Source organism: Neolamprologus brichardi, chromosome 7 (genome assembly GCF_056152115.1).
Source record: "Neolamprologus brichardi isolate AB-2024 chromosome 7, ASM5615211v1, whole genome shotgun sequence".
Classification (NCBI taxonomy): Eukaryota; Metazoa; Chordata; class Actinopteri; order Cichliformes; family Cichlidae; genus Neolamprologus; species Neolamprologus brichardi.
In genome coordinates this window covers 4945666-4963162 of record NC_142110.1, presented here as the reverse complement: position 1 = coordinate 4963162, position 17497 = coordinate 4945666, and the positions used below count along the sequence as shown (strand labels likewise).

Genomic DNA, 17497 nt, shown 5'->3' with positions numbered 1-17497 from the left:
AGGTTTATCCCTCAAAACTGTAAATACAAAAAAGTTGCACAAAATAGTTTCCCACCACAGGAAATTTATTTTGAGTGTCTTCATAGTTTTATTTTTGAAATACACCAATTTTTATACACTGCAGGAAAAACGAAAATAAATATTATTGTGCAAATTTGCAAAAAAGCAGCATATGCATCAAAATAAACTATTTCCAGCAGTGCAATATGAGTCCTAAGCATCCCAGAAACGACACAGAAAGTCAAAGATAACTTTTAAAAACACCAGCATAGGCTCATGAGGCCCTGATGGTAAAAAATCTACATTTCGAAAATGACGTCACTTATGGTTTCGGGCAGGTCATGGCGGACATGCGATAGTTCGCGCTGATGTCTATTCCAACGTAGGAAGTGTTACAAACAGCTGATCGGATCGGCAAAGCGTGTTTCTGGAATAATCTGTTTTTGTTGCTGCAAGTGCTTTTTATGCAGTTTTTGCAAAGCTATATGTGGAAGAAACCGTGACCAAGGACAAGCTGATGGCATAAGGTGTAAGTACAACTCCTCAGGTTTCATATGCAAAAAAAACTATTGCGCTAGCTTACGTGGTTGCAGTGCTTTAAAAGTAGTTGTGTAAAACAGAGCGTGCTGCTCTGACCGGTTTTAAAGGGTTAAAACATATTACCTCCATTTCAGAGCAAGCTTTAATATTGTGCATGAAACTGAATTAAACTGAAATGAAACAGAGGCTTTGGAGTGAAACGCACAGCTGATATGTGGGTGTAGGCTGGAAACCCAAGAGGAATGCAGTTCGGACTACAGAACAGGGACACGGTATCTCTCTCAAAAATTAATGAATCCTGCATAACAAAGTCATCGTTCTCCCAGAAGGAATTACAAATTATTGATTAGAAATATGTCTGCACTCCATGGAAACTCATCATTGTAACTTTCCCTTGTTTTGCTCTCTCGATACTCATTGGCTGAAATTGTCACTATTTTTCAGCTTGTTCCCCTGCAGACAAGAATATTTACTGAGTGCTTCTTAAGTCTATTTTTTCTGCATTAGACTTGACTTTCAAACAAATAATTCAAGAGTTATTCTTACAGAAAGACACCCGACCAGAGACAACTTCTAAAGCAATAAGTCTCATAAATATTTGACGAGGTTTAAATTAGAGCACCATCAGGCAGGTGTGCAGGGGAGACAGGGCATCATAAATGTCTCACCTAACTGTAACTATAACCTTTGAGAGGCCAGAGGAAGCTATGCAATGTCTCTGTTATGCCTAAAGCTGCTCTCATTACCTGAACAAATGCAATAAAACGTATTTAAATGTTGGACTAGTAAAAATTCAGCATCCGTACTTGCTAATAACAATATCTTTTATGCTATATTGTGCTGTGTGCATGGCCTCACCGGTGGCTGAATGGTGCGATTGTCTTTGCTGATGTGGTGGACTATGCCAGAGATGCAGAGAGGACCAGCAAAGCCCAGCAGGTCGGCCAGGAAGCGGAACGTGATGCTGAGGATGAGAGGTCTGCCGAATGCTTTTCTCAGGGCTTGCCAGATCCACTTTGGACTTTGCGGTGCTATGCCCTGAGGCCTCTTAAGGGTAATAAAAAGAAGGGCCAGATGTAGAAAAATATTAGCATGAAGACAAATAAGCCACTTTTTAAATGTTCTTTGTCAAATACAGCTAATCTGCCAGAGTACAATAACAAGTGGCTTTTTTATTGAAAGTCTGAATTACAAACAGTAATCAGAGTATTTCGTTAGCATGATGAAGATTACGTCTTTGGAGAGAAGTGCCATTTGTCTGTGGTGTTGAACTAGCAGCACAAAAGGCAAAGAGATTACAGCATAAAAGCTGGCTGACATAGCAAAAGGAAATAACTGCTTGAACATAAAAGCTGAGTCAACACCATTAGATCACAGCACTGCAACAGAAGCCTATAAAATGAGGTCAGGTTCAAGGCTCCCATCCACCTCGTTGCTGCATAGGATGATTAATGGCAAGTTTCACACTGCATCACATGAAAAGCCTACATAACTCCTCTGAGGGTAATGAAGCTGGAGCACCATGTCAGGGACACAAAAACAGAGATTCCAAGACAGACTGGAGAAGGTATTGCTGTTCATTTATATTTATTTCTATACAATTTTATGAATTTCCTAAAACAACACAAGAGCACGGCTCAGTGAGTCAGTTAGTACGATGACAGGAAAACATCTGGACTGCTACGGTGCAGTAAACAGTCCCAGGACATTTACACTGTGTGCGCACATCTCTGTGACCATCTCTAAGTCATTCTCAGAACTGTGAGAACAAACGTGACCCCGGTCATGTGCCTCTATCTTTCAATTCAAGCTCATATTAAACCTCAGTGTTTGCACACACACACACACACACATCCTTTCTTCCTACCTCAAGTTCAAACAACTAGGAAGGAGGATGTTTCGTTCTCCCACACTCACACTGTAACTAGCTTCCCATGAAGTGTAGTGCTTTCACCCCCACAGGGGTCAGGATGTTGCCTCGTTCACAGTAGAATGGGAATGACCTGGCGCCTCCAGCCCCTCCTCTAAATGCCCCACCACCACCCTTCCCCAGCGCTCCACTGGGATCCCTCAGTCTCTCTCATCCCCTGCTCCTGCCGGAAGGAAGTGGGGTTGCGTTCACACTGGACGCACATGCAGACGTGACGTTGAGCGTGACCTTCCAAACACTGGAAAACAGTGACCCTACAGAGGACGCCCTTCACATCTGACCCCTGACACGTGCTCCAGAAGTGAGATGGACAGAGAGACAGAGAGGGAAAGAGCAAAGAGAGACAGCTTGGACTGACATTAGCGAGACTAGAAGACCAGAGAAGAAGAGAACGGGACATAAGCTGTGTTCACCAAATGAAAATACCAAACACACATCATAATTATATTATTAAAACACATGGAATCTTTCTGGGAGCCATATTAAGAACTAACTCATCTCTCGATTCTGCTAAAGAAAGAGGAATTGAAAGAGATAAATATTACATTTCATTAGAGAAAGTTTTTCTTCTTCTCTTTTAATAAGCAGCAAATAAAAATGTTATTACATCCATTTAAAACCGGCTTATACCTTAAAAAATGCAGGGATGTGAAGCAAGCCCAACACAGAAAGTCAAAGCCAGCGAGGTGCTTTTATGCTTTTCCTCATTTACATATATGGAGGTGAAAAAGTACTAGAAAGGCCTTATAGTATGCAAAAATGCAACCTAATATATCACCACCATGAAACCATTTGTGCTAGAAATTACAATAAGGTTTAATCAGCACATATCTACAACAGTGGAGAGGATTGTATACAACTGGGGTAAACACAAGCACGATATAGAGAATAAGCCTGACCGTGTGTACATACACTACGCACATTCTCCTGGCAGTGTGACATTTCACTGTTTACATTAGTCAAGTACTCATATCTATGATGTCTAAATAAAGTTTATTAGTCCCAGAGTTCAGCAAGCCATGAGTCACTGCAGGAAAGACATTGATTCAAACATACCCGGCAGAAACATTTTTTTAAACAAAGCACAGCAAAAACGGGCCAAAGTGAAGTGAATAAGCTACATGTTGACTTCTCACAGAAATCCTTAAAGTCTTATTTGTGTCTCAGAGCTCAACGTCCAAGATGATCCCCTGATAATCAAAAAGAAACAGTGTTGAGAGTTTGTATGTGTGGGATGGATTTCTGTGAAAGCACTGCTTTGCCCCGACAGGCCACAGACTTAAGTAACGTAAATGTTTAACTCTGAATTGACTGTAGGTGTAAATATGAGGGTGAATTTCAGTGATGGACAAAAGTTAGGGTATGCTACAGTAGGCCCCGGACCCTGAATTATTCATATTAAAGTCATAGACGGACAGATTTGTGCATTTCACCTTTGCTGGTTATCAGTGCCTGATATATCATTTATTCAGCTTAAACAAGGAAATACAAGGAAAGCAGATGTGCTTTTGACACACACATTGACTATTTACTGGACAACAACATCAGCCCACTTACTGTTCACAAAGATCTACTAATACTAACCTTTTGGTCTTCAAAGGCCTTGCGAAGCTTTATATAGTTTGTGAGTGCTCTCATTGCTATGGGCAGTTTGCCAATGACCTTGAGGTCGATGGGTCGTTTGTGAGCAGAGGTAATGAAGGTGTTCATCCACCAGTAGGTGGCTTTGGACAACAAGTTAACGAAGGGCTGCAGGAAGCGAACGCCGAGGTCCTGAAGGTCTTCGGGAGGCTTCACCTCTGTTGGATTGGCGAAACACATGTAGCGCTGTGACAAAAAGAAGAGCTTTGATTAACTGTTCGATTCCCCCTAGTTACCTGAAAACTAAGAGTGAACTCAAAAAACCACTGATTGGGCTTTAAATGTACAGAAATATCGACTAACCTGTGCACAGCAGACGATAATTATGTCAGCTGAAAAGACGTATTAGTGGGGTTAATTATAGTAGGAGTAGTACAGGCTGTCTGATATGGAAATTTATGACTAATGTAAAGCTTAAGAGTTGAAATCAGGCTCTATTTTAACCACAACAAAAAATGGAATAAAATGGATTTCCCAGCTAAATATGTTCAGCAAGATCCTGAGCGTGAATTAATTAGAAAGGTTTGATTTAACAATCGTTTATTCATTTTGTCAGCCAGTAAAATCGAAATTAGCTTTTTAATGAAAGCATGTAATGATTTGTTTTCTATTACTTCAACATGAAAGTTCACATCAATTATTAATATAAACTGTTTGCACACTTTTAACAGTGCAGATAAAGACACTTCAAGAAACCGAGGTGTAGCGGGCCAAATGATTGCAGTGGATGATGGGAGAATCTGTTTCTCTGCTGTTTGCCCACGGCGCTGTGATTTAGTAAGAGGTGTTTGCTTAGTGCAGAGGTTAACAGAGACAAACACATTGCGAATTGTCCAGACGAAAAAGACGAAAAGAGCACACTGCTCTGACATTTTCTCCATGCTCAGAAAGGGTCAGAAGGCTGAAAATGTCAAAAGCTGAATAATTAATAAGAATATTAATGAGATAGATCTAGAAACGTGATCAGAGACCAGCATGAAGCCTCACACTGAACCACACGTGTGAGGGGAATCTTGTGTCTTTTAGATATACTTTAAATGAAAGTGAAAGGATCAATTTTGCATTCAGAAAAAAAAAATATTTATGCTTTTTTCTTTACTTTTGCATTTGTTCCAACAGGATGCTTCTGTATCAGTGATAAGCTGGTGTAACTGCACAGTTATCAGTGTTACTTTGGGTTCAATGTGAATCATCAGAAGCTTGCACTAAAATGGTGAAAAGGCTAACATTAGGATGGAGCAAACAGAACTGGTTGTACAGCACACGTCTTTAATGACCTGAAAAAACAAGAACTGGGTCAATAAGTTTGAATTTATTTTTCTGCAAACCACAAAGGGTCAAGAGTATGAATACAGGCTCAAATATATTCACACATTCACTTCTTTAATAAGTGGTGCTGAAGGTTCTACAGTGTCGATTAATTTGAGGATTCTGAGATCATCAGTTCAAATAACTGTATGTAAACACAGAAATTTGCCAAGTTCTGGAAGAAGACCCAAACTGTCACTATCAGATGAAAGGAAACTGGCTAGGATATTCAGGAATAACCCAGAAACCATTAAGCCTGCCATGAACTGGAAGGTACTGAAACACCAGCTTCTGCATTCAGAGTGAGGTGATTTTCACATAACCATGGTCTTCAAGGGTGTTAACCAAGAAAGTACCCCCTGCTCCAAAATCAACACATTCAAGCTAAAACTGAAAGTTGAAGCAGCCCTCATGGATGAGCCAAATGCCTTCTGGAGAAAAACTTTATCATCAGATGAGACAAAGATTGGCGGTATGTTTTGAGGCCTAATCGTGAGGCTTTCAAACCATTTAAAACTGTAGCAGCTGTCAAGTATGACAGTGGTAGCATCATGCTCTGGGGCTGTTTTCCTGCCAGGTGTTGGTACATTACATAATGTGAATGGAATAATGAAGAAGAACGACTAACCCTAACCCACATCGACAGATACATGGTTAAAACTCGGACGTAGGTGGTGTTCCAACAGGACAATGACTCCAAACACACATCATAACTAGCTTTGGAACAGATAAAGCAGGCTAACGTTAAGATTCTGGAAAGGCCTTCCCAAAGCCTCAACATTATTCCTATTAAAATTTGTGGACTTTGCTTAAAAGCCACATCTGCAACCAGTTTAAATGAACATGACCAATTGGTTAAACAAGTGGCTAAATATGCAGCCTGAATTATGCCTGAAGCTTGCTGATGGCTAACAAAAGTATGTGGGTGAGGTGCAACTTCCTAAGGGACATTTAACCAAATATTATTGAAGGTGTATGGATATATGTGAGACTATGAATACTTTTGACCTGGTATAGATTACAGAAATCAAAACTAAATTCAAACATCTGAACATTGTCTTCATTTTTTAATGATTAACGATGTATAGTAGTCCAGTCAGTTCAAATAAATCATGAAAAGTCCAAAAATGACCATCGCCTTCATGGATTTTACATTATAATGATGTACTAAAAATAAAGCTCCTCTTCTCAGGCTCACAGAGTTTCCACAATTGATTAGAAATTCTCAAAAACATTGTATGCAGTTGGAGCTGTCGTCATTTTAATCATCTGATTCATAAAACTGAACCATGGGGAATAAAATGCTCCCCAGCTGCAGGGGATGCTGGAAATGGCCTCAAAATCGCAAGCAAGGCTGAAAGGAAATGTCACATCATCGTCTTTAAATGCAGCTGCTGTAAATATGCAGTTTAAAATAAATGGCATGTTTACTTGCATTCGAATGAAAGCCAGTGAAGGTTCATAACCACCGTCACATGCTCCGGTGCAACTATTACCATTTTAAGAGCTTAACAAAAAGTTGTATCACTGCATCTGAATGATCTTACACACATAACAGTGGACAAAGACACAAATGTACACACTTACCCTGCCGAGGATGACGTTGATCTCTACAGTTAGTAGGAGTCCATACAGCAGCACGAGCAGTCCTGTGATGCAGTAGCGTAGCTGCCTGGGGCCGATGCCATGCTCGGTGTACTTGGCAAACTTGATGGTCTTCATGATGAAGGCCAGCACCCAGTAGATCAGCAGGGCTAAAGGGATTTAGCAGGGATCAGAGTCACACAGTGAATTACCGGATAAGCCAGAAACGATAAATAACTCGACCGCAAACTTATATTTCAGTCGAAATGAAAAAGTGTCATCAATATGACATCGTTCTCTCTGAAACTCAATTTGTGCAACGGGTGTATTTTGTTACAGGCTGGGATACATTTCATATAACTGTGTCCATGGTTCAACTCGTGTTATAATTTATTTACCACGTGGAGACACCATTCAATCTCATGTTTCAGCTGCGTAAGAGAACAGTTAAGATATGAGTTTTTTTCTTCTTGTTTCTTTCCTCCGTTTCCATCGCACTGTGTTTCTAGCAGACGTCTGTTGTCTTTGTTCCATTGTGATTTTTGATGGAGCTACATCACGTCAGTCCAGACGATATGAGACAATAACGGATTCTTGTTTCTACACAAAGGTTACACTGCTGGCCAACAGCAAAACCGCTGAGATTTCTTTTCTTCTTTATAATGAAGAATATCTCTAGCATAAAAGTCAACACCCAAGGCTCTCTTTAGAAGATGAATTTCTGTCTGGCTGTGAAATGGAAACCTTACAGCCAGGGAAGCTGAGTGACTCAATGGGAGTATTGAATAAAGCACCAGGAGCTGCACACAGATGAGTTAATGATGCCCGAGAAGGAAGGGAAAACTGCATGGTGATTGTTCCACAAGCAAACGTCACATGTGGAGAACTAATGGACAAAGGTGAAGCCTGACACTGCTCTATTTATCAATAACTATCACGAACTAGAGGAACTGAAAACACTGATCATCATTTCATAACAAAAAACTAAATATATTTGCCATGGAGATGCTTGTCTGCTGTGCAAACTGTGCAGCGCTTTCACTTTATATTAGTTTAAATGCATAATTAATATCTGCACAGAGAACAATCCCCCTCGATGACACTGCCCTGCATCATTATCTGAAAGTAATGAACCAGTTATCTGCAAATGACAACACTGACCCTGCTGCTCTGTTATGTAATCCCGTAGAGTTTAGTAAATCAATAATCAGTTGCCATTCAGTATCGGACATTCAAGTAAGTACAAAGCTAATGCTAGCTTCACAAGCCATGATCACAAATCGTATTGCATTCACTTCATCTCAGTGCTACGAATGAATACGCTAAGCAGTATATCCCAGGGTGAGGCTGACAGTAAAGGTAAAGTTGTCTCTCTCAGGAAAATGTAAAAAATAATAAACAGATACCTAACAGTAGTTTGGGAAAGTTGGAGGTCTCAATGTTATGATAGTAGACAATAGAGGTGATGCCAGCCATGAAGGCCAGAGCTGCAGGCATGTACAGGTGAAGATGGAGGGACTGAGTGAACCTGCAAATAAACATCAGATAGAGAAAGAAACGGGTTAGGCTGATAACCACAAAATAATAATTATTATTATTATGCATTTTGACAGATGTCTCATTAAGCAAGTAAATTAGCCAAATTTCTCTTTACCTCATAGGGCTAACCACCCCAATCTCCACAACTAATCTAGAGCCTGGTAAACTAAATTAGACAACAACAGGATACACATAGAGACGAATTAGATAACGAGACCTAAACACGAGCAGTTTGGATTCTGATATAGCCCCGTGAGTCATTTCATGAGATTATCCAGGAAATGGAGGCAGTACTGTCATCTTACAGCAGGTCATGGGTTTGAATCCATTTGCCAGCTGAAGCCTTAGCGTGAGGAGTTTATATGTTTTGCCTGTGCCTGCGTGGGTTGTCTGCGGGTACTTGGGCTTCCTCTTATAGTGTAATAACATGCTTATTGGAGTCCAGGGTAAAGCTCACTGACGTGCTTTTAGTTGGCAAATATTAACATTTGCCTCTCAGTGGCTTTGTCTGTATTGTGTTGGCTGGTGGTGAATGCTAGCAGGCTCCATTGTCCAAGTAGCATCCTTTTGTCTGCATCAGACTTTTTCCATTTTTTTTACAAACCCACTTCAGTATGCTATTAATTCCTACAGTTTCCTGTTTGTAGTCACGGACATGGATTTTAGTAAAAGAAAAAACCTTTTCACAGCAGCACATTAATGAGGGCTCTGTGTCTTTTCTAATGTTACACGTAACATGTATTTTTCATATTAAAATGGCTGCTTTGAAAAGAGCCTGTGCTTTGTTATTCTTTGCATCTTCTCTTTGCCTTGCCAGCTTTTGCTTTATGTCAACTCCTCTTATTCCTGCTGTGGTAGTGTCCTTATTTCTGTGTACGGTAAATAAATAAATCCAAAAAAGTAAATCATATCATGAACTTTTTTTTTAGCTTGCAAACTGATAACTGTCAGATCACAACCTCCACTTTCTCGCTGTTAGCTTTGACTAGCTTTAAGCTTTTATTTCACGCCGCATTTTGGTTTTTGTCTTCATATTCTTAACTTAAAAGTTGTGTAGCAATAAAATGTACTCTGCTTCACTACGATTTAAGTAGAAAGCAAGCAAGCAACAATTTGAACAATCAACAACTGCAATCCTTCCTGCATTGCATAATTGCATAATTGAATAATTGAATAATGGCGGAAAAATTTGAATTGTGTCACACAAAAATCATACTGATAATACACAAAATACATTTTACTATACTATACATTTAAACGAAACAAAAGCATATAAAAATAAACATTCTCACTAGTGTCATGACATAACAAACATCACCTCATAATGACTGAGATCATCATGAGGCTGCAGTGTTGTATTATTAAAAAGCCAAACATACCCATCTGAGACGATGCCCTCTGCAATCTCACAGACGAGGATGAAGAGCAGGATGAAGGTGAGGAGCCATCGCAGGTTGTGTCCAGGAAAGTGAAGCCAGGTGCTGTGGTGGATGTGGACCTTTGAACTCTGGCTGCCCCAACCTCAAACATGAACCAGGAAATGAAAGCAACAGGTTCATTTCACTTTAAATACAAAAAGGCCAAAAAAGAACCATTTTATTCACAGTAGAAGACAGAGACTCTATCAAATGTTTAAACTGAGAAAACATGTCACTCTAAACCCCGTATATACTTTTCAGCATTGATGGTGCCTTTGCAGATGTCCAAGCTACCAACTACATACGCTCTAATACATACCATCAGGTTATGGCATCCATGTTTTTGAAAAGAAAAAATCTAATTTTGATTTCCTGACCACAGAGCAGTTTTCTATTTTGCTTCAGTTCATTTTAAATGAGATGAAGAGAAGAAAGAAGCATTTCTGGATCATGTTCACACATAGGTTCTTCTTCTGTAGATCTTTAACTTGCGTTTGTAGATGGTACGGTGCACTGTGTTCACAGACAGTGATTTGTGCAAGTGTTCTCGAGCCCATGCAGTGATTTCCATGACGAAACCCTGACTTTTTTAATGCAGTGGTGCCTGAGGGCCTTGATCTCATATATAACCAAGACGTATCTTTTTTATGCACAGGGGGAAAGAACATTAGCACAGAGCGAGATGACAAAAGCCATTTTTCTATGGGAGTCTCCACTGGGAAAATAAACTTGTGAACAGTCTTGAATGAATGTGTTGTACATCATGAACTCCATGATAAAGAGCTGGCATTCTCAAGCATGGTGAATAACTTACAGAAGAGAAAATAGAAAGATGGCTCTGCTGGGAGAAAATGCCAGGCTGCTAGAGTACAGCAGGAAAGTTGTGTTATTATCACTTTGATTGCTTGACTCTCTGCAGGCAAGGAGCCAATAGATGTGGTTAGATGGCTGCTTGCCTGAGATCCTTAAGTCAATTATTTTTTGCTCAAACCTCCTTCTCCATTAATTTCCTCTTAGACAGATGTTGGTCTCAGTTTGCCCTGTAATACAATAGAACCTGGCTTGTAAAACAGCAACTGATAATCAAAGTGCAATTTATATTTCAGATTTGATTCGCTGCTGTCATAAAACACATCTCTACTATTGAAATTCTGTGAATCACTCCTCACTTCTTGGCACCTTAACAGTTTTTCTCAGTGAGAAGTGCTGGCACAGGCTGGCATGTACTCCATCACTTCCTCTAACTCTTTTTGACAAACGCTCTCGGCTCAAGTACTGAAGAGCATTGTTAAAGTCAGCACCATAATATTTACTCAAATAATTTGGCACTAGGGTAAATAAGCCACATATTAAGTGATCGCATTGCAGACAGTGTTGGGAAGGTTACTTTTAAAATGTATTCCATTACAGAATACAGAATACATGCCCCGAAATGTATTCTGTAACGTATTCCGTTACGTTACTCAATGAGAGTAACGTATTCTGAATACTTTGGATTACTTAATATATTATCATGCTGTTTACAACTACATGAATGTACTATTGCTGTGATTTATTACTGTTACTGAAGGTCCGCGGCTCCGAACCGTAGTAAAGGGACCTCTGGCTAATACGATGGGTTCTGTGTCGGGCTTGTAGCTGAAAACTAGCTTTACTTTGTTGTCTGGGTCAACTTTGCTAGCGAGAGACAGAGAGAGGCGTTGAAAGGCTGCTCCAACAGAACTTATTGTTTTTGGAGGAAAACACGAACACGGTGTACAGTCGAGTCTTAATAGCTTACTTACAGCTGGGCTCGTCAGGCACTCTTCTTGGCTGCAGTGGTTATTATTATATTTACATGCTTCCAGCTCCCGTTTTTGCTCGATGACAGCTCGTACTTTTCCTTTTTCTCCCTCCCTCGCTCACAGACACATAACGTGTACAGCAGTCCATTCTCCCTGCAGCACGGACTACACTGCCTATGATGCTACATTCTTTAGAGCTATACCTGTAGCATTCTGCCTGTTAGCTTAGCACAACAACAACAAAAAGGCCTCTCTCACCCAGGAAACACGTAGAGAGAGAGAGCGTCACCCCATAACCATGGCAACCTTAACGCTGCCACCTGGAACAACAGAACGTAGCTGTCAAACAAAACCCAAACAGTCCTGACCCGCCACAATATGAAACAGGGAAGTACCGCCGTGTAATCCATTTATTTCAACAAAGTAACTGTATTCTAAATACCACCTTTTTAAACGGTAACTGTAACGGAATACAGTTACTCATATTTTGTATTTTAAATACGTAACGGCGGTACATGTATTCCGTTACTCCCCAACACTGATTGCAGATATATAATAAAAATATGCGTTGCATCAAACTGTGCATTAATTATAATTACATGGATTTCCTACAGCCAACAGCAGGTAATAAGGATTCATTCAAGTCAGCGATGGTGTTGTGGTGCATGTATCCCCAATATCCTCTTTTAGCCTTGATGTGACATGGTGAAAATAATGAGCTGACTCGCTCAAGGGCAATGCACATCACAGGATGCTGGCTTAAGAGGTTTTATCAAGAAAAACATTTCACACCCCTGAGGTTTGTGTTTGGTGGCAAAGTTGTTAGAGAGAGCACATCAGCTCAGTGTGACAGGAGAGAGAAAACCCCTGCAGCTTGCAGCCTGTTATCATCTAACAGTGGACTTATAGAGCCCCTTAAGTGCCTTATCAGTGAGTGTTTTTGTCTTCAAGTTAAAGGAAAGACAAACAGAAACATTTATAGAGATATCTGCAGATAGAGAAAGTATCGGGATTCTTTAATTAGGAAAAGCAACAATATTGATATATGGAGAAACAGTGTTTTAAATGTGAGAGATGACAGGAATATTACTAAAGTAAAAGCACAAACTGTTTAATTACACTATTATTGTCCAGATAATAATGAGGAAAATAGTGTAAAAGTTACATTTTGCATCTTCTTCCACTTTGTTCCACAATGAATAGTGAGGACTTATAGTGGTGTCTTGCTTTTGAAAAATGAAAAAGGAGGGCACTAAATGGGCACACACATTACATACACACCCATCAGATGACAGCGCTGGAGCATGTGTGACTGTAGCAGCAAAATGTGCATGTAGTGCTGATCCATTACACGCTGCTGATGACTCTAACAGAAATGACCAGCGGCCAGATAGGAGGGCAAACAAGGTGCAACCTAATGCCATCATCTGTTTGCATGCATTTTATCAAAAAACGTTAATTTGCTCAGAAAAATGCTTGCAGCTCAGTAATTATGTCCTCGTGTTGTGTCACTGAAGAGGCTCAGCCTTCTGTAGCTGGCTTACCCATACACCTGCAGATATTTGTGGGTGTTATAAATCAGAGAATGAAATGCGCACTCAAAACCACTCATCAGTGGCATAAAGGTTGAGTATACTGAAATGACTCTATAAAGCAAGTGAAGCACTCACTGAATACATCATGCAATAGTTCATCAACCGCATGCAGAATAAAACAATTTGATTAAGAGGAATATGAGAAAGACAGAAAACATATCGAAGCCCATCATGCTGACTTGTGCTGACACGCTATCTGAGCACGTGTGGAAGTCAAGGCAGGTACAACTGTGCAGTGAAAAGGAGGATCTCACTTCACATTGACACTCACCGATGAAGAGGATGGGGAAGGTGATGAAGAGGACAAAAACATGTGGGACCACATTGAGCGCATCCAGGAAACAGCCGTTGTTCAGAACCCCTCCATCCACGTTGTAGGCCATCGAGTTATTCTCGTTTCCACAGAATGCCAAGGACATGGTGGAACCGGGACTCTGCCGGGAACAGGAGGAAAAGGAGGAGGAGGAGGAGAAGAAGAGGATGAGGGGAGGACAGGAGACACAGACGGAGAGATTTAGAAGAAGAGGTTCTCAGAGCATGTCGTCTTTTCAAAAGGAAACACTGACGTCTGCAGTGGATCCCGGTAATTCCCAAGGTGTCTTCCTTCCTGTTCCCTTTCTAATCCAGCTCCCAAATATCAGCTCGAGTGAAAGAGAGGAGACAGAGGAGGAGGGAGGAAGAGGTCAGGGACAGTCACAGTCCAGCGCAGCAGCAGCAGCGGCGGCAGCTCCCTCTCCTCTGTGATAGTTTAAGCAGCTTTTCTGGCCATGCCGGTGAAAAGCATCTGCAGCTCGTCCATCCGCAGTCTGCAGACATCCTCTAAGGCTGAAGCTTCACTTGTGCACAGAGCTGCACAGCTCCACTGGAATACATTCAGACATGTTCGCATTCCTCATAAACGCACACACACACACACTGATCGAGCAGCGACAGCATTCTGCAGTCCACCTGCTATTCCTGTCTCTTTGCAATCGAGAGCTCAAAGTCGACCTTGGGAGAGGAGCGCAGAAGGGGCAGAGTGTGCAGACGAGCTGGAGAGCAACTAAAGGTAGGAGGGGGAGGGTGGAAGGGAACAGTGAATGATGAAGAGCGAGACACTGGGATACAGCTAGTGGATGAACAGTGCAAACGTCATAAAGAAGTACGTGTGAAGCATGAGCAAGCGCATAAAATCGAAATCTCAAAAACATGTTCTTGGGGCTTACATAATTCTAAAACACAATTTTTAATCAAAGTGATAAAAAATGAAAAAACAAACACAATAACGGAATAACCAGGCTCAACACATGAGGAACGATAGCATCAAATATTTATGAATTCCTGGCGTGGATGCATTATGTGCATGGTCCTGCAGAGAGAAATCCCACTGCAGCCAGTAGCAGCCTGCTTGTAGAGCAGGATCAGCAAAGACCCACATGGGAGCAGATTTCAATAATCCATCCGTCAACCGGGGTAGACCGATGGCCTTCTCTTAGCGTTTAAAATGATTTACATTCAATGTAATCCATGGCTGATGACCTTTTACATCGTTGCAGCAAGGAGATAAGCTTAACCGTAATGAGCAGTTTACACATGTGTTTGTTGTTTACACACACAGTTGTCAGCCGATTCACGTACACAGACTCAGACTGTGGTATAACGACAGCAATGTATATTTAATATGAGAAAAAAATACAACTTACTGTAGGTTCAGGCTGAGAACTCATGTTTGAAATGAGGAGAGGTTAAAAAAGACATATCAGAGGGAGAGATGGGAACGCTTTAAAGAGGCCGCCAAATTGGAGGGTGTGTTTGGTATGTGACGCGAGGAGAGCGGGGCATGTAAATGTGCATGACACAGTACAGCTCGAGTTTCCTCTTTGAACTGACATGTGGTCCTGTACTTAAGGCATCTCGAGATATAGACATTAAATTCCAGCTATCTGTTTAAAAGCGAGGTAGTATTTACTTTTGCAAATGTTCGTTACAGTGCACAGCTTTCTGCAAGCAGTGATACCATAAAACAGGATGCAATGCTTTTGCAAGCTTGCATTTATTCAATCCCAGCAGAAGAGAATTATTCTAATTTGACTGATACTTATATACACTTAATATGTAGAAAATAAATAAGTGGATTATGATTGCAAAGCCATAAATGTGTCCAAAATGCAAGAAACAGTAAGGTTCAGGTTGGCCACATATGCTGTAGTGCTTCTAGTTACACTTTAAGCACTGAGATATATGGGAAGTAGGAAAGATATTCCGGTTGGTTTTTGATTTCATCACCCAATATATGATGTTTGGGTCAGCTGCAGCCCTACCTAATCACTTCCTGCACACGTCAAATGTCTTAGTAGATATTAGCTCTATCATTTTGTTTAAAAATAAAGAAAAAATAGGGTTATAGGACCACGTTCAGTTAAACAGAACAGAATACAAATTGTTAAGTCTGCTGGGGGTTACTTGTTTTGGGTTGTTTTCCTTCTACTACCAGCATCAGGCTTCAAATAAAGATTCCTTCTTTATATTACACTGCCCCTAGGCTATTATTATACTTTCGTTCTGTGGTGCCCTACATCAGAGATGGTCATCACTGTATAGCCTGGGGAGGGTTGAAGCATTGGAGTGGGTGAGGACAGAGAAAATGACTAGACAGAGCAGCAGCCTCTCAGAGAGACAAGAGAGGAAAAGTCGACATCATCTTAGCAAACTCACAACACAAAGGGAGAACAATAGATTCTAAAAAAAAAAATCCTAAAATATCAGACCGGCCTCAAAATAGACACTGAGCCACTGTTACGTCATAAAACCCCAAATACAGATTGATGCCAACCAAACGACAGTGGCTTAACTGAAAACAAGGTTTGACTATGTGTTGGTTGAAGTAGTGTGATGATTATGTCTGTGGGTGTAAAGTGAGGGTAAGGGGTGACCAGTGACTCGTGCATTGCATTGTGGCATCCGCGTGCACCTACTTTCTGGGCATTTTTCTCACCTATGAGAGAAAGGGGAAGGGGGAGGTACTTGTTTTTGTGAAATGCTCCCCATCTGCCTGAGACAATTTGTTACCACACTCGGTGCAATGGTCCTGTTGAGAGATCAGCACACTCAATAGTTTAAACTCTCAGAAACTCGCCTCCAGAAATAAGCCTCGGTGATGGATGAACCAATTACAGCGCACACGGGGATTCACTGACTAAATATGAACTGAAATGACTTGTATCATCATTGGATAGGCCTTAATCTGCAGAGAGCTCATATCTGTAAAATGCTGCGTGCAATTAAATCAACTTACGTGTGTCTTTTGTGTGTTTTCGACCTTAATCGTAGGGCTACATGCAGAATATTCGATGCTTTAAATTGAATATCGATCAAGCGACTGAGCAGGTTACAGATATACTGTAGTAGCACTTACCGGTTTATATCGTGAGATCATTGTTCCAGCCTCGTATCTCTGACTTCAGAAACAATCTTCTGTCACATTCGTCGCTTGGATGTTAAAAAAAGAAAAGAGGCAAAATCTCGTAAATAGCACACTCTCATGTGTTCAGAGTGCGCCCGACTTCTCGCTGTCCTACTTGCGTTTGACAGCCCGACCGCAGGCGGTGGTTTACGGGTGAAGGCAAGGAGCTGTCCACGGTGCTGACCCCGGGTACCCAGGAGGGGAAGGAGGAGGAGGAAGAGGAGGGGTTGCAGGAAGAAAGAGGCAGATCTTTCCAGCCAACCTTTGGACTGTTAATGAACCGTAGAGGCAGAACATCGGCAGCTACACGCAGCACAGCGGCCAACCGGCAGCAGACAGATGTCACGTATGAACAATGAGGCGGGAGTGGATGACCGCACAGAGCTTAGAAAAGAGGGAAGCGGAATGCTGCCCAGCAAAGCAGCACACGCGTAATATTACACGAAACCCACGCGGTGCATTCCCTTTATTTTTTTGTGTTTGCCATCTTTAACTTTAACACACCGATTACGAATCTGATGCTGGCCCATTTGATGACACGGAGGATTATCTAAAGCACACGATTCCATTCAATCAGTATTCACGAAGGAGCTTTGTCGCCCCCTGTGGACATTCGGTCACAGCCCTCAGCATAACTTGCAAAAACACGAGTGAATAATCAAGCAGTTGACCTCATGATCCACTTTTGAAAGCAACAAAAGTGGAACCTGGTTTAG

The 17497-nt window shown here is 41.2% G+C and overlaps 1 protein-coding gene across 3 annotated transcripts in view; it reads right to left on the bottom strand.

Annotated features, from left to right (window-relative positions):
- The window catches only part of abcc8 (ATP binding cassette subfamily C member 8), a 73753-nt gene extending 56654 nt beyond the window's left edge, over nt 1-17099 (bottom strand). For all 3 annotated transcript variants that reach the window (XM_087842916.1, XM_087842915.1, XM_087842917.1), the window contains exons 1-7: nt 16734-17099; nt 13611-13773; nt 9922-10063; nt 8410-8531; nt 7007-7173; nt 4055-4297; nt 1399-1587 (exon numbers count right to left, since the gene is read on the bottom strand). In XM_087842916.1, coding sequence (XP_087699042.1) covers nt 1399-1587; nt 4055-4297; nt 7007-7173; nt 8410-8531; nt 9922-10063; nt 13611-13773; nt 16734-16754 — 1047 coding nt within the window. In that variant the 5' untranslated portion in view covers nt 16755-17099. The remainder of the gene's footprint in view (nt 1-1398; nt 1588-4054; nt 4298-7006; nt 7174-8409; nt 8532-9921; nt 10064-13610; nt 13774-16733) is intronic.
- Between the last annotated feature and the right edge of the window lie 398 nt (nt 17100-17497).